The sequence below is a fragment of the Schistocerca nitens genome, chromosome 3 (genome assembly GCF_023898315.1).
Source record: "Schistocerca nitens isolate TAMUIC-IGC-003100 chromosome 3, iqSchNite1.1, whole genome shotgun sequence".
NCBI classification, from domain to species: domain Eukaryota; kingdom Metazoa; phylum Arthropoda; class Insecta; order Orthoptera; family Acrididae; genus Schistocerca; species Schistocerca nitens.
In genome coordinates this window covers 515,293,247-515,312,041 of record NC_064616.1, presented here as the reverse complement: position 1 = coordinate 515,312,041, position 18,795 = coordinate 515,293,247, and the positions used below count along the sequence as shown (strand labels likewise).

General features: G+C 41.9%; 1 protein-coding gene across 1 annotated transcript in view; it reads left to right on the top strand.

Moving 5' to 3' along the window:
• LOC126248435 (beta-galactosidase-like) overlaps positions 1–18,795 on the top strand; it is a 287,520-nt gene that overhangs the window by 142,139 nt on the left and 126,586 nt on the right. The window contains exon 3 of the mRNA XM_049949413.1: positions 16,061–16,211. Within this exon, the coding sequence (XP_049805370.1) occupies positions 16,061–16,211 (151 nt within the window). The remainder of the gene's footprint in view (positions 1–16,060; positions 16,212–18,795) is intronic.

The following is an 18,795-nucleotide window of genomic DNA, read 5'->3' as shown; positions in this document are numbered from 1 at the left end:
TTGTCGAACTGGGCTAGCACTTGGATGGGTGACCATCCGGTCTGCCGAATGTTGTTGGCACGTGGTGTGCACTCAGCCCTTACGAGGCAAACTGAGGAGCTACTTGATTGAGAAATAGCGGCTCCGGTCTCGTAAACTGACATACAGCAGGGAGAGCGATGTGCTGACCACATGCCCCTCCCTATCTGCATCCAGTGATGCCTGTGAGCTGAGGATGACACGGCGGCCGGTCGGCACCGTTGGGCATTCATGGCCTGTTCGGTCGGAGTTTCGTTTAGTTTTATTAAGATGGCAACTCGAAAGTACGATCCCAACCGAAGCTTGGACTCATCTAACATGTCGCTCAGGTAGCTAATGCTAAAAAATAGACTGCCGTTTTAGTATCATCTGTCTCTCACTCGCCTTCATTAATCGTATATTTCAGTATTTGCTGTATGTGATTTTCTCCTGCTGATCGTGTAGTGACTGCTGGTCCTGTAACATGTGCAAACTGAACAGTTTAATCATACTTTGCAACTCGTTTAAATGTTGTCAGAGCAATTAATTAAGAGAGAGATTCTTATATCTGTATCTGAGGATTTTATCCAGTATATCTGCTTCTTTAAAATTGTCTCTTATTTATGTAGTTTTGAAATCTCCCCACTTGTCATTAATGTCTGTTAGCAGCTTGACCATAATCGCAGTGCTTAAGCTAGAATCCAAGGTTAATTATGCCTGCAAGACGAGAGGAAGCTGATACCTGTGTCTCGAACTGAAGAGGAAGCTGTAAGAACGGTGTCCATTTTAGCAAGGTCAGATAGCACCAGAAGAGGCTATTACGTTTTCTAGATAGCAAAATATCGCTTTTTAGTCAGAAAACGATTAGGAATGAGAAGGAGGAAGATCTTTCCTCTATCATGCTGTTAATAAACAATCTATCTGTTCGTATCTGCCTGGGGATTCACACTACAGCTCAGGTATGAAGTTGAGGGAAAAACTGAAAAGAGGTAATATCTATTTACTATATGCAGCATGTAAAGAATGTAACATAGGATATGCACCACACTCACAACATAGTTCGACTGAGAGACCTCAAGCTGACCAAATCCTAACTGAGTAAATTAAGGTGGACAATGAAAGCAAAACTTTCCATGTTCAGGATAGGTATCAAATATAAGGGGAAAAATAAAAGGTATAATAATGGAAATTCCTGACTGTACTACAAATATTGAAAGGAGTGAAGGTAACAACTCGCCACAGAGTTGAGGCGTTGAGCAGTTGACAGGCACACAAACAACACTGGGAACTTCGTTAAACTTTAAAATGAACACCTTCTTCAGAGATAACTGAAACATAAAAAAACCATGTGTACATGCACCGCCACATGGCTACACCGCAGCTGGAATGGTGGTATGTGCGAAGTGGAAGTCGGGGGGGGGGGGGGGGGGAGTGGGGAAGTTGAGGTAGGTGGAGTTGGTGAGAGAATAAAGGAGGAAGGAAGACAGAGAAGGGGTGGAGAGGAAGATCGTTGATGGCTGCAAGGGAGAGGCAGCAAGGGCACACTTTAGGAAAGTGGCTCTGATATGATAAAATCGCCCTGGCGCAGGCAGGAGGAGTTATGTCTGGCACTCAGTGAAGAAGGGGATTGGGTTAAGAGCGGTAAGGAGGGGGGGGGGGGAGAAGGGAAAATGGAAATTTGTGGTAAAGACTATGGGACCAAACTGCTCAGGTCACCGTTCCCTAGGCTTATGCACTACTTAATCTAACTCAAACTAACTTACACTAAGGACAACACACTCACCCATGCCCAGGGGCGAAGGGGTATGAGTAGAACAGAAGAAGAGGCCAGCTGTGGAAAGAGAAGAGAGTGAGTGAAGAGTGAGTGAAGTGGGGGCATGGGAGCAAACGAAAGGATATGGGTCAGGGGCTAGTAGGGATCACTGGAGGAGCACTGTGGGGTCAAAAGATGAGTTGTAAGGACCAATCCCATTTACTTAATTCATAGAAGATATTGTTAATCAGGAGGATTATCATACCAAGGGTTGTGCAGCAATCATGGAGCACGAGAATGTCATGCTCATATATTGTGCTATTGGGTGATCAACTGCGCTCTTGCTCACAGTTTGACAGCAGCCACTCATTTGGGTGGACTGCTGGTTGATAATCTGTCGTCTGAAACAATTCCTTTGGCCCACTCTTTGTATTATGGTAGATCACACAGCCACGTAATATCTCCGTGAGCTATGATTAATATATTTGCAGTGCATTGCATTGTATGAAGTGCTTTGATGAAAGTGATAAACTATAAATAACTTCACTGGCAGGCCGGCCGCGGTGGCCGAGCGGTTCTAGGCGCTTCAGTCCGGAACCGCGCGACTGCTACGGTCGCAGGTTCGAATCCTGCCTCGGGCATGGATGTGTGTGATGTCCTTAGGTTAGTTAGGTTTAAGTAGTTTAAGTTCTAGGGAACTGATGACCTCAGATGTTAAGTCTCATAGTGCTCAGAGCCATTTGAACCATTTTTGAACTTCGCTGGCAAAGGCTTGTTATTTTAATACAATTATTTCAATCCCCAGAGAGTTCTAAACTGCTGTGTCATGAACCAATTTACACACTGACGATATAAGAGTGCCTCAGTTTGCTACAGGTTCACCTAACATCTCATAGAAAAGTTCATGTTTAGTTCTTAGAATGAAATACTAATTGTTCATAAAAGAGAAAACTATCAAATGTTCATCAGTGTTTGAATGAACTCAAAATTTACTGTTACTGTAAGCTATTCCAAATCTGAAAGTAGTGGCATTATCACCAGTTATAACACTATACACTAATAAGCCAGAAGATTGTGACTGCCTTCCTAACAGACGATATGTCCACCTTTGCCAATGATAACAGTGGCAACGCATCAAGGCATGGAAGCAATGAGATCTTGCTAGGATACTGGAGAGAGTTGGCACCACATCTGCACACAGAAGTCAACTGATTCCAGTAAATTCTGGAGAGGGGGACGATGAGCTCTGATACCATATTCAATCAGATCCCAGCTGTGTTCGATTGGGGTTCAGATCTCGCGAGCTGGGGGGCCAGCACATTACCTGGAACTAGCCAATGTGTTCCTCGAACCACTCAAACACACTCTTGACCTTATGACATGGTGAATTATCTTGTTGAAAAATGCCACTGTCATTGGGAAAGATGATTGTCATGTCTGTGGTCTGCAACTCTGTGGGGCGTCCATGGTCTGCAACCAGTGTATGATACCCCTTGGCCATCATGGTGGCTTGTGCAAGCTCTACTGTAGCTATGGATATGAATGTGAATGTTCCATAGAGCATAATGAAGCTGCCGCCAGCTTGTCTCCGTCCCACAGTACGAGGTGCATTCAAGTTCTAAGGCCCCGATTTTTTTTCTCCGGACTGGAGAAAATGAGGCCGCGTTCATTGTCAATATGTCCCAGAGATGGCAGCACCGTACGGCAGATGGAATTTTACCGTCAGCGGCGAGAATGAGAACTGTTTTAAATACTTAAAATGGCGACGTTTTCCTTACTTGAACAGCGTGCAATCATTCGTTTTCTGAATTTGCGTGGTGTGAAACCAATTGAAATTCATCAACAGTTGAAGGAGACATGTGGTGATAGAGTTATGGATGTGTCGAAAGTGCGTTCGTGGGTGCGACAGTTTAATGAAGGCAGAACGTCGTGTGACAACAAACCGAAACAACCTCGGGCTCGTACAAGCTGGTCTGACGACATGATCGAGAAAGTGGAGAGAATTGTTTTGGGGGATCGCCGAATGACTGTTGAACAGATCGCCTCCAGAGTTGGCATTTCTGTGGGTTCTGTGAACACAATCCTGCATGACGACCTGAAAATGCGAAAAGTGTCATCCAGGTGGGTGCCACAAATGCTGACGGACGACCACATGGCTGCCCATGTGGCATGTTGCCTAGCAATGTTGACGTGCAACGACTGCATGAATGGGACTTTCTTTTCGTCGGTTGTGACAATGGATGAGACGTGGATGCCATTTTTCAATCCAGAAACAAAGCGCCAGTCAGCTCCATGGAAGCACACAGATTCACTGCCACCAAAAAAATTTCGGGTAACCGCCAGTGCTGAAAAAGTGATGGTGTCCATGTTCTGGGACAGCGAGGGCGTAATCCTTACCCATTGCGTTCCAAAGGGCACTACGGTAACAGGTGCATCCTACTAAAATGTTTTGAAGAACAAATTCCTTCCTCCACTGCAACAAAAACGTCGGGGAAGGGCTGCGCGTGGCTGTTTCACCAAGACAACGCACCCGCACATCGAGCTAACGTTACGCAACAGTTTCTTCGTGATAACACCTTTGAAGTGATTCCTCATGCTCCCTACTCACCTGACCTGGTTCCTAGTGACTTTTGGCTTTTACCAACAATGAAAGACACTCTCCGTGGCCGCACATTCACCAGCCATGCTGCTATGCCTCAGCGATTTTCCAGTGGTCAAAACAGACTCCTAAAGAAGCCTTCGCCGCTGCCATGGAATCATGGCGTCATCGTTGTGAAAAATGTGTACGCCTGCAGGGCGATTACGTGGAGAAGTAACGCCAGTTTCATCGATTTCGGGTGAGTAGTTAATTAGAAAAAAAATCGGAGGCCTTAGAACTTGAATGCACCTCGTACAGGAGTCAATGAGCTGTTCCCATGAAAGACGACGGATTCGTGCCCTTCCATCAGCACGATCAAGAAGGTATCTGGATTCATCAGACCATGCAATAGTCTGGTAATGCACCAACGTCTAGTGCCGCTTATCACCTGCCCATTTCTTCTGTAGTTGCCAATGTCATGGTGTTAACACTGGCACATGCATGAGTCGTCTGATGTGGAGGCCCATCGTTAGGAGGGTTTTGTGCATTGTGTGTTCAGACACAGTTGTACACTGCCCAGCACTAAAGTCTGATGTTAGTTCCGCCACAGTCCACAGTCTGTCCTTTTTTTACCAGTCTCCCAGCCTATGACGTCCGACATCTGTAATGAGAGGTGGCCGCCTAACACCACAACATCTGGACACGGTTTCATTTTGGTTTCACCATGTATTGAAGACACTCACCGCAGCACTCCTTGAACACCCGACAGCTCGTGCAGTTTCCTAAATGCTCGTGCCAAACCTCCGGGTCATCACAATCTGCCCTCCGTCAAACTCAGATAGATCACACACCTTCCCCATTCTGCACACAGTCCTTCTGCTTAGCTGGGTGGTAACGTGCTTGCCACCCATGCACTGAGCCTGGGTTCGGTTCCCAGCCAGGGTGGAGATTTTTTCCGCTTTTGGACTGGGTGTTGTGTTGTCCTCATCCTCGGCTGCAAGTCACCCAAGGTAGCGCCGACTGAAATAAGACTTGCACTTGGCGACCAAACGCGAATAGGACAAGCTGGCCAACAATGCCATGCGATCATTTCATGTTTTAATTCTACATACAGACGTGGTGAACCCGCGCAGTGGTGAACTCGCCTTGGCCCAGGCAGGGGACGTTTTGTCTGCCATTTGATGAAGCAGAGGAGTGGGTTGAGAGGGGGGAGGAGTAGAACGGAAGAAGAAGGCGACCATGGAAAGAGATTTGTGTATCTCTCTCAGATTGCAATCTAGATGCCTCAAATGCTGTTTGAACCCTCTTGTCATGTGCTAACAGACCCATCTCACTTCCTGCTAGTACATACCATAATTATTTAATGAGTTAATATATAAGTGTGAGGACAGAATCGCTAGATGCGCGCTGATGTTCCAATTAAAATGACATGTAGAACCCACATCTTCAATAAAAACTACAATCTATCATCATTAACTGTAGCAAAGAATTCGAGGAATCCATGATAGATTATTTTTAGAAGAGGGGCTAACTCAGCAGTAGATTTAGTATAGGATCTGATAGTGATTCCAAAGGGCCCTGGAATTCTGTTCAACTGTAACGATTTCAGCTATTTCTCAACACCAGTGACACTAATACGGATTTCACTCATCTTCTCAGTTGTGCGACGATTAAACTGGGGCATTTCTCCTGCATTAGTATCAGTTCCTGTTTGATTCGCAAATAACTTGACACTGAATATGGTGCCCCTAACAGCCTTTACACATGAGCATGATTTTTGTGCGTTTTGTGAAAGATCATTTGACAATATTCTGCTACAGTAGTCACTGAAGGCCTCACGCATTGTTCTCTTGACAGCCACACGCGTTTCATTCAGCATCTCTCTATCTATTGCCCTATGCTTTGTTTTACACCTGTTATGCAATGGTCTCGTTTCTGAAGAAGTTTCTTTACAGTGACTATATACTATGGAGGGGCCCTTCCAGTGTGGACTGTTCTACTACGTACATACCTATCCAGTGCATGGTCAACTGTTTTTTAAAGCTATAGTTCATCTATATACTCCTGTCCTGTGCCGAAAGTTTCAAGTTTCTCATTGAGGTATGAAACTACCGTTTTTTAATCTAGTTTATTGAAAATATATGTCTTTCTGCTTGTTCTGATTGTCCTTGTACTTTGGTAATCATTGTCGCCACAACCGCGTCATTGCCACTGGTTCCAGATTCTATGTGGACATCCGCAAAAGAGGTCAGGTCTGTTTGTTGTCATTAGATATAATATATTCAACATCGAGTGGTGTTCTGAACTATCTTTTCTAGGTACTTTTCAGAGAAGGCATTCGATAATGTTTCATAGGAAAATTAACAGGTGTTAGTGGTGGACATGAAAAAACATCCAAATTGATTGGTGGATCACTAAAGCCTCCACCGATGATAATAGTGTGATTGGGGAAGTTACGTACAAGCAAACTGGGGTTTTCTCCAAAGCTTTCCGTTACATCAGGAGGCGAGTCTGGCAGGTGATAGAAGGATCCAATTACCATTTTATGCCCAACCCTGATACTACTGAGGTCTCGCGGTTCTAGGCGCGCAGTCCGGAACCGTGCGACTGCTACGGTCGCAGGTTCGAATCCTGCCTCGGGCATGGATGTGTGTGGTGTCCTTAGGTTAGTTAGGTTTAAGTAGTTCTAAGTTCTAGGGGACTGATGACCACAGCAGTTGAGTCCCATAGTGCTCAGAGCCATTTGAACCATTTTGAACCTGATACTACTGAGTCTTGCCGAAAGAATCTCATGTGCTGCTTCAGTTTCTATCTAGGTGGATTTTACTTTCTTGTCTGCTCCGATAAATGTACAACTTACATTTCCTGTTAGCCTACACTTTCCATGAATACTTCAATTATCGCCAAAAATCTCACTGCTACTAATTTCAGGTTTCAACCGGCTTTCTGTAAGTAATATTATGTGAGTTTCACTGCTTGTCAGGAGTACTTCAAACTCTGGCTCTTCGTTGTGAATGCTTCAGCAATTAACTACTATGATTTTAATACTTCCGACTGTCCGCCTGGAAGGGGCATTCTTTTGGACTTTACACTTATACTTCTGTGTCTGCTACAGCCAGCAGCTGATACATATGGGGGGCGTGCGGTCGCTCCCCCCCCCCTCACCCCACCGCCATGCGGTGTCACCTGCATTGCCACCCGCGCCGCCCCCGCCAGTCAGCCCGCACGCTATTCGTTCGTTTCTTTCATCAGTCGACTCGAATGAATTTTTAGCGCCCCCTTCGTGAGGTTTTTCTATATCTTCCACTGACTGCAGCTGTCGTTATGTGGACTAGATGGAGATTCATCTAGTGTGCACCACACACATAGTCAGCTACGTGATGTGTAGCATACCTGACCTATTTAGAAGAACTCTACAGTTCTCTACCCTATGGCGCAAGTTCAGGAAGTCACAGCCTAGGTTGTCACAGAACCCTCGAGGTCTTTGAAACAGTCGTACTCGACTCAGAACGAGGAGACTATGATCAGTTCTGGGGACAACACTGCAAATTGTGACCTTCCTTTAAAATCTGTGCACAATGTTGATCTTCTCAAACTTACCTGCCAGTCGCTGAATTGATCCAAATATGAACTCCGAGCCCAGACGCCAGGCATCATTTGTTCCAATGTGCGCCAGAATCTGCATTTGCTTGAACCCTGTCCCCTTAATAGCTGCTAGAATCGCCTCTTCAGCATGTTGAATGAGACTCCCAGGTCATCACTTGCTGACGATTAACAGATCCCTACTCTTTTGCATCTGCCACCTCTTGCTACTGGACAAAGCAAGTTTCGTCAAAACAGGCGAAGTGAATCCCACTGGCCCAGTTTCAGTTACAGTGAAAACCAGCACCTCGAACTTGTTAGTTAGCTGGGTCAGTATAACTTTCTGACTCCCTGGTCCCTGTCTACCTTGTACAGGACAACTGGATCTACCATTGACACACCAATCACAGTCAAGTGGACGAGTAATGACAGATCTTGCACCTCCTGCAGAGGATACAGGATTCACAGGAGAGGATAGTACTTGAGGTACCTTTGGTATCACAGGTACACGACTCGTGGGAGCTCTTCCAACATACCGATTCACAGCAGCTGCCAATCGCTTGACAGTAGTCAGGGCGATTTCCAGCTGCTTACGAATGTGACCTATCTCATTCTGTGTTCGAGAACAGCAGTCACAGTGGTGTTGCATTGAGGCTGGTGCAGTGGTTTACAGGACAGAAAACAAATAACTTTAAAACTAAGCTAAGGAACCTATTGAGTTAAAAAGTTACTGATTTCCTGTAAGACTGAAGCTAATATACAACACGAGAGTTTCTATTAAAACAATAGAGAAACCTGTGGTAAAAATTACTACTTGCCTAAAACTTTTTGAGATTAATTATAGTCGATAATGGCTATCTCTCATGGTGAAAAAATTATCTTCGCTGATGACAGCAATATTATAGTCACTGGGAAAACAAGAGAACTCCTCCTCACAGAGAAAGCAAATGAAACTCTCAAGGAAGTTTACAATTGGTCAATAAGCAATAAAGTGACATTGAACATAATGAAAACTAATGTCATGAATTTCAGTTTGAAGAAGGAAAATGACAATGTTAAATTAAATATAGATGGCACCTCTATAAACTGTGTGACAAATGCAAAATTTCTAGGAATGAATATTGATTCTCAGCTGAAGTGGTGTGAACACACAAAGGTACTTGCAAACAGAATGTCATCAGCATGTTATGCCCTTAGAATCCTATCATCAGTGTGTAGCATGCCGTGTCTTTTAGTTACGTACTATTCATATGTACACTCAGTTCTTAGCTATGGCATTCTGTTTTGGGGAACAAATGCACAAAATATGAACACAGTTTTCAAACTCCAGAAAAGAGCCATAAGAATAATAACCAAAAATAGTAGTCGAGTTCATTGTGAAGATCGGTTCAAAACACAGGATTTTAACTGCACCTTGTGAATACATTTACCAGTCAGTTGTACATATCAAAACTAACATTTGTAATTATTGCACAAATAGCTCTGTCCATGACCATGGAACAAGAGTTAGACTCAACTTATATTTACTAAAAAAAATAAACATAAAACTCAAAACAGCATTTTCTACCAAGAAATGAAACTGTACAAAAAATTACAAAAAGAGAGTAAAGAAATTGCAAAAATATACTTAAAAAGGCAGCTAAAAAGTACCTGTTATGCAATACATTTTATGCATTGAAGGATTACTTAAATAAAACAGAGTAGGGGTTTTGTAAAAAGAAATTTATACAAATAAATAATAATAATTATTATTATAAAACATCCAGCATTCCACATAACACCTTCGGACTATGGTTTTTTCCCCTTCTTTTTTCCTTTTCCACAAATACTTACCCCCAAGCTATGCATAGCACAACACTAACACCTCTTCCTCTTTCTGAGCTCAACATCTCACTCATTATAGAGGGATGCTGACTCAGTTTTTCAGGATAGCAAATGGGAAGTTGTACAGAAATGGAGAAATGGCCCAGAGATCACCAAGATCACCAGTGTGTGTGTGTGTGTGTGTGTGTGTGTGTGTGTAGTGTTGTGAAACAATGTGTGCATAGTGTGTTTTGACTGATAGTGAGATATGAGCGAACAGTGTGGAATTACATTATTTAATAATTTATTTGTACAAAATGTATTGTATATCAGAAGTAAATCTAATGATTAGCTCTAACTAAAAGTCTATAAATGTATATTTATACGAATTATGTTATTTTAAATTGGTCTAAACGTGTAAGTACTTTGACATGTCCTATATCCTTGTAAAAAGAGATCCACGGATGAATAAAGCTACTACTACTACTACTACTACTACTAATACTACCACCAAATTCAAATATAGAGTTAATTACGATTAATGTAGATAATATATACTCCTCTTGAAAACAAAAACTAAATGTAGCACAATATGTCAGTTACACTATCTACTACAGCAACTAAACCACAAGCGCTGATTTAATACTATGAATTAGTTTGTGCACAGAGTTACAACGCTGTTTAAAGTAACCCCAACAGTACTGTTTTCTTTACATTGTGTTCAAAACATGAAAAAACTATTTAATCCTATTACAAAATCTAAAGTCAACTGTGGAACCTCTGCACACTTATGCATGTAATGTCCTTGGCTGTGTATGTACACAGATGCAACTTCAACAGTAAATACGCAAAGCACATTCCATGATTTTTTTTTTTTTTCATAGAATGAGCCAAAGTTCAAACAGTCAACAATAAGCGTAACATGCAGAAATGTGCTAGGTCATGCATATGGCCACGTAACAGGGAACTTCAGCGTTGCTTCCATTCTCACATCCTTTCTTGCAAGTAGTGTGGAAACTTACCAGACTCCTGAAATAATAGTAAGGGGAGTTAGGGTTAACTCTACCTATTTTTTTCTTCCCTTAAAATGTTATTTAAAATTGGGTCTTTTTAAAAATTTTATTCATGTAGGCTTATCTAGAGGAAAACATATAAAACATTAAAGGGACTTTCATTCTTGCAATATCTGACTCAGATTTAACAGGACTGGACAAGAATTGTGACCCCACGTTTGGACCATTTAACCTCATTGGCAGTGTTAACTGGACCGTATCTGATGGTTAACTGGAGTTTCATTTAAATAAATGAATTACAGGGCTCTAAACATAAATATGTATTGCAACAACATTAGAAACAATACTAAACAAACAATTATGAGAATATCAATGAAAAAATGTGGAATTAACGAAATTACTGCATGATGAATTTAGTGACATCAATCTGGATCCACATCATGTTTTGAATAGTGAGTCCTGGTCTCATGTACTGGATTCGATAGTTTGGAAATTATTTCATTTGAAGCAATAAATGTATCACCTTCCTCTGTAGCTTCAAATTGTTAGTAGAAGCAACTCTCTTAGGAAAGTTTACTTCACAGCCACCATCGTGTATTTCAATAACTTGATAAACATAATTGCAACCATTTGCGGCAGTTTTCCCTTCTATTTGACAGAAATGAAGCCTCTTTCTTCACTGTTACAAAATTTTCAGTACCACTTATGCTGAAGAGCGAAAGAAACTGGTACACCTGCCCAATATCACGTAGGGCCCCTGCGAGCAAGCAGAAGTGCCGCAACATGACATGGCATGGACTCGACTAACATCTGAAGTAGTGCTGGAGGGAACTGACACCATGAATCATGCAGGGCTGCCCATAAATCTGTAAGCATACAAGGCGTGGAGATCTCTTCTGAACAGTACATTGCAAGGTATCCCACATATGCTCAGTAATGTTCATTTCTGTTTAAACTCAGAAGAGTGTTCTTGGAGACACTATGCAGCAATTCTGGGCATGTGGGGTGTCACATTGTCCTACTGGAATGGCCCAAGTCTGTCAGAATGCACAATAAACATGAATGGATGCAGGTGATCAGACTGGATGCTAATGTACACGTCACCTGTCAGAGTCGTGTCTAGACGTATCAGGTCACTGGTCACATATCGCTCCAACTTCACATGCTCCATACCATTACAGAGCCTCCACCAGCTTGAACAGTCTCCTGCTGACATGCAGGGTCCATGGATTCGTGAGGTTGTCTCCATACCCGTATGAATCCATCCGCTTGATACAATTTGAAACGAGGCTCGTCAGACCAGGCAACATGTTTCCAGTCATCAACAGTCCAATGCTGGTGTTGATGGGCTCAGGCGAGGCATAAAGCTTTGTGTCATGCGAGCATCGAGGGTGTATGAGTAGGCCTTCAGTTCTGAAAGCCCGTATTGATGATGTTTCGTCGAATGGTCCACATGCTGATGCTTGTTGATGGCTTGGTGTTGAAATCTGCAACAATTTGGGGAAGGGCTGCACTTGTGTCATGTTGAATGATTGTTTTGAGTCATCGTTGGTCCCATTCTTGCAGTATCTTTTTCCAGCCACAGCGATGTCAGAGATTTGATGTTTTACTGGATTCCTGATATTGACGGTGCACTTGTGAAATGGTCGTATGGGAGAGCCCCACTTCATTGCTACCTCGGATATGCTGTGTCCTATCACTTGTATGCCAACTATAACACCACATTCAAACTCAAATCTTGATAACCTGCCATTGTAGCAGCAGTAACTGATCAAACAACTGCTCCAGACACTTGTTGTCTTCTATAGGCATTGTTGACTGCAGCGCCACATTCTGCCTGTTTACATATCTCTGTATTTAAATATGCATTCCTATACCAATTACTTTGGCACTTCATTGTATGTGCAAGTCATTATCAGAGGAATAAATGTACTGGAGTACTGGACATGATCAGCATCATCAGAGTTGCCGCTGCTCGTTACCAATTTCTGACGTTTTAGTGAAGGCTTTACTTCATTTAATGTATGCTTTTTTTGCAATTCCTTTGATCTTCTAACTTTTGCTGCTGTGCCTAACTATTGGTTACCTGGTGTACTGGTAACAACAGTTGATTTACCTTTCTTTCTACCTCTTATTGTTTTCCATGCACCGGTCTTAAGATATGGCAAAACTTGTGGAGGATGAATAATTTCTATTTGCTGAGCTTTTGTCTGATGTCCAAGGTTTTCCACATTGCCATCTGAAGATTTGCTTGCAACTTCTCCCAGTGAGTTACCTACAGTTTGCAGCTGAACTGGCAGAAGTCTGCCCATTACATAGGTTGACAAAAAAATATTGGTCAGCAAATATGTTTAACTGAAAGGTTCAATACCACTGACACTAAGACCTCTTTCATGTATGGTAATTCTGGAGGCAATAGTGGGGGCTCCTGTGAAATTACTCATTGAATTAATTCATCAGCAACTTAGTGGGATTAACTGAATTTTTCTACTTAACCTCAAACTTTGGTGGTCCAGTTAACTCCATCTTCACTTTATCAGCAATCTTCACAATGGTGGCAAAATGGCTCCATGCACAGATTATATTCCATACAGTACGATAAAGCAATGGACGGAGAATCTAACTCAAACAAACAAAACAGTGCACTATCAGTAATGAAAACTTTAGGAGAATTTGTTAGATGTGAAAAAAATTACTCTTACCAGTGGATTTAACATTTTTATATGCGCTGCCCAGTCACATTAATGTGACCACTGCTTATGTTTGTGTCAACATGCAGTAACCACTCACAGATGACATTTAGCAGCACTAACAGTGGATATATGAAGTGTGTCAGGTGAATGTAGAGAACAGTGCAGTTGTTGTAATGCGGAAATAGAACAATTTATCTGACTTCCAAAATGGCATTGTCATTGGCTTTTTGGCCAAGGGTGGAACATTTCCAAAATAGCTAAGTTTGTGTCACCATTGTTAAAGCATACCATGCATGACAAAATGACACTAGCCAAGACTGGTACTGAGGCAGCTGTGGTGCAATACAGGCAATAGATGAGAGAACTGAACAAAGCCTGCAGAGATGTGCATGGGCGAATAGACATGCAACTGTGGAGCAGCTGATCTCACAGATGAACCTAGGGGCTACCAACAGTGTCTTCTCAGTGACTGTTCAGTGAAAGTTGCTGCATTTGGGCCTTCACAGCAAGTGCCTGGTTCGTGCAGCCATGCAGACTGCAGTTTATTGGCAACAAAGGCTGGAATTTTCACAGCAGTACAACTGGACATCCACTGAGTAGTGACAGGTTAACTTTTCAGATGAAGCACATTTAATGCTCCATTGGACAGATGGCCATTGCCGTATGGAATGAAACTTGTGAAAGTAAACACCATGCAACAATTGTCGGAGGGGTCTGGCCAGAGGGCATTCTTGAGTGACCTCATCATTCTGGAAGGCACAGTGGGTCAACACAAGTATGCATCTATCTTTGGGGACCATGTCCACCCCTACATGCTGTTTATTTTTCCTCAGCACAGTGGCATCTACAAGCAGGACAATGCAATGTGTCACACAGCTCACCGTGTATGCTATATGGTTCAAAGAGCACCAGGACGAGTTCACGATACCCCCTGGATTTAAACCCAATTTAGAATCTGTGGGACCACCTCAGACAAGCTGTTCATGTCACAGATCTTCAACTGAGATACCTAGCACTGCTGGCCATTGCTTTGGAGTTGGCATGGTTCCACATCTCTATCAATACCTTCCAGAACCTCACTAAATCTTTTTCTGCATGTGTCGCAGCTGTTCACACTGTAAAAGGTGGCTATTGCCAATGCCATTGACTTTTGACAGATGGTTGCATTAATGTGACTGGACAGTGTATATCAAAGAATTTAGCTGACATATAGCAGCCATCTAAGGTCATATAGCACTCTGAACCTATCAAAACGAATTTATGGTAGGAAAAAATAATTTTCTCTTATGAATAGTTAATTTATGTGATGGTCCAAGTAACCTCGAGGTTTAGTAAAACCTAACCTCCCCTAACTCTCTTGCCTCAGATCAGTGTCAGTAGGCAGAGGCTGTGAAACCCATAAATTCTTCAGTAGATATTGGAAAAATCTGTGGGTGCCATTGCCATTTACAGGTTTCCCATAAAAACTGACTGTGAGAAATAAATCAAAACATCACATTTTCATAATATTATAACTGTCTTTTGTAAATGATTTTTTTTTCAAACTCACCACATACTATACAGCTATATAATAGCTATTGTTTTTGAATACACAAAACAGTTTAGTTTCTCCATGATTATTTCTGAATTATTAAATATAATGTACCCACCTCTGTGGTTTAGGATGAGCACAGAGTGGAAATATCTATGTTAAGCGATTGGCACTCAAGTGGCAATATACACTGCCTTCACCATCTCTTTCTGCAGAAAATATGCAACAACGCTACCTTTTTAGTATACACCAGTATTGTACTAACTCAGGATTGCACATAATGCAGTTGGGATATAACTAAATACATATGTTCAGGCAGGGTTATGAACTCTGTTCTCCTTCAAAGGGAGTCCACTGCCTTAACCATTGTGGTCAGTAAGTTAAAATATTTCCATTCAATGATGTCCTACACTACAGTATTTTGGGCTAAATCTTCATCTGGACCAGAGATATTAATGGTTAAAAATAATTAATTTAGAACTGTATGGGGTTTCAACTGTTTACATTTTGTACCCATCTCTTTAAACAGCTCTCAGCGTTAAAAAAAGCTCATTTACACTCTTCTGAAATTTCGTACTAACAGTTACCTTCATTTTAAATGCTGTTCACAATTACAATAGTAATTTATAATGATTTGTGTTATTCTTTACAGATTCTAGTTTTAGCTAAGAGACAAGAAAATTACAAAGCTGTAAATACCTTTCATAATCCATCCACGGATATAAAAAAAAAAATGTAGAGTGAAGAGGGATGTTTAAAAATAAATTTCAAGTTCCTTTAATTAACAGCAATTTCTTTATATTAAACAAGTAATGTAACAGAAGCATGTATTGAACATTACATGTGGCTAGCACATATCTGCAGATAGATTTTTGTTATTGTGCATCTCTCATATGTTACCATAATGAAATTTTTCTTTAATAAAATTTACAGAATATGTTTGTATGTAATAGTTTTTTTCTCATATTTTTCAATGTTTTTGTACAGAAAATGTATTGGTTTCATTCCCCACTCATTCTGTATTCTTTTCTTATTACCATTACTTATCAAAACAAATACAATATTTTGTTAACTATAAAAAATTGAAATACTTAATCAAATAACCCACAGGTACGTTGAGTGGAGTCAACATGCTCCGGAACCTGGGGAATACATTTTCAGTGGAGATCTTGATCTTTTACATTTCATTGACATTGCACAAGAAGAGGGACTGTTAGTGATTCTCCGAGTTGGACCTTATATTTGTGCAGAAAGAGATATGGTAAGTTAGTGTTCCTTATTATTTGTAACTAGGGGTAGTAACACAAATATTAAGAAAGACAGAAACCCGTTTGAATATTGTGTATGCATCTCCATGTTTAGTCCAATGAACAACTGTCATGCTGCAACTCTTCCACTTGGAGTTATCTTGATCAACTTCCCCTCATGGCTAGCAGCTGGTGATATCTGCATTATGGCTTTGACAAAGTGGCACAACATATTTCCAGCAAAATTTTTCCCCGAAGACAGTGCTCACACAGAAGCCACCTATCATATCACCAAACCCATTACGTTGATAAATAGCTCCAATTACTCCCCTTACTTGAAAGGTAATTACAGATTGAACCCTTCTTGCAGTGCTATGCATCATTGTACCTTCCCACAGTGCATCATTGGCAGAAGTCTCCTCGAGCCAGAACAATGTCTCACAAGCTCCACTGTGTGCTGTGAAAGATCAACTTTCACATGGCTTTTTCTCTTACCCACATATTGGTTCCAACTGGCAAAGTGTACAACTCTAGTGACCATCTCAGCAAATTGGTGTCATAAGGGGGGGGGGGGGGGGTTGCTAGACACCTCAGTAACTAGGTGTGATGACGCAGAAGAATGTATTCAGTAAGCTCACACTGCAAATGATACCACCCAGGGCCTCCAAATAGAGGAGTTACTACACATTACAGCACCAAATGGGCTTTTGGCAGGGCTGACATGACGGGAAAACTGGGCAAATGATGTCATCATTGCCCAACAATTACACCTGGCACCATTGGCCTTACATGAGGAGCACTGCAACTTCAGAAACACTAGCAGACTCAGTTTGCATACATACTGCCTAACTTAGACTGGCCTTATGCTGTCATTGTCAGCCACTAGCCAATGAGTGGACGTCCACAAGTCATCAAGCTGAGATGAGTCAGCAAGCTGCCACTATCATACATTGTCTTCACTAGCCATTGTCTGGATGCTGCCACCTTGGAGCCTTTCCACCAGTGGACCACCCACTGAGTGACTGGCATCTGCCTTCCTGGTGGACCAGGATTCAAACCTGGGCCATCTAGCTGTCCAGTCTTAATTGCCTGAGTGGGCAAATACTGTCACTGTTGATCACACCATGAGGATACACATTATAGCCGTCCACTATCGCCCGGTGTGGTGGGCACACTCTGCCACCATCATCAATGCTGGGCACTATGGTTAATCCTGCCTAGCCTGGTACACTTTGTACTGAACAGCTGATTCAGAATTATAGCTGCCATGCTTATGGCATAACCTATTCAGCTGCCACCATCACTTGAGGGGAGAAGTTACATGTTGTCCATTTGCTGGGTAACTGTTACATGCTGTAGCTTCTTACAAAATAAAGAGATTATTCAACCAGTACTGTTTCCATTATGGATCACCACCTGACAGCTGCCACCAGCCCACTGTAGTAAAGCTCAGGGTGGTGAACTGCAAATATCCCAACCATATCGCCTACCAGCACCACCTGTCACCATAATGGCCATTCACATTGCCACTACAATTAGTGTCAGAAGTGGTTGCCACCACCTCTAAATTGGCAGCTACAACTTGCAGCATCAACATGCAGTGGGATGACTGCAGGATCTTTGTTTCTCTTGTTGCAAGCATCACGGCAAGTCAGGGGTGTTCTCCCAGAGTTGTAATTATGTTTATATGCACAATTTGGGTAAAGTAGACTCAGATAGTGTTCTGAGGGTTGTTAAAAAGTTATGTTATGTTGCACTGTTTGGAACAGACAATGTATTTTGTTGTGAGCAAGGAGTATGGCAAATTGTTTTTTGTGTAAAGCAGTAATCACGAGCCACCACTCAGGTGAAGGAACTAAGTTACAGTAAGAAGGGTCATGTTGATATTATATTTAAGTGCCCTTCTCACCATTCTATTTTGTTCTCTTGTCATTTGTTTTTTTGTGTAACTGTAACATGCATGGTTATGCAAGGGTTGAAAACACAGGGGAGTGCCCTTGAGGAAATGTAGTGAACTTTCTCAGTTCAGTTAACTGCACTGAAAGCAAATAATATGTGTATGACTAAGAAACTGGATGCTATGGTAAGGAACATGCACATGTGCCCAGTGTACCTACTCCTGCTTATGTGAAGATGAGGTGAAAAATATGGGACAAGTGGTGGACTAGAGACAATGAATGATTCATTGATCTTGGGATAAGAAATGTTGTGCATATAGGGAGACTTGAGAGATTAAATAAGAGTGGTATTTGCATGGAAGCAAAAACCAGGGGAGGGGGGGGGGGGGGAGTTGACAGTGTGAGATTATTTGTGCAGAAAATAGTAAGATTGTGGGATTATTAGCTCCAGTACCTTGTGGGAATTTAGAGTTTGAAAATGCTGTAGTGCCATATCAAGTAATGTTTGCTCTGTTAAAGTAAATGAGTGTGTGACTAGCAACATGCATGATAATGATTTAGGTACAGTGGTATCTTCACCAGTGAGAATAACAGGTGTTGTGTACAGGCTGTGAAACTTGGGCCAGGTGTGATCCTGGATGGCTATGTACAGGAAACTACATTGTAGACAGTAATTTATTTGTAGATAGAGCAATGAATG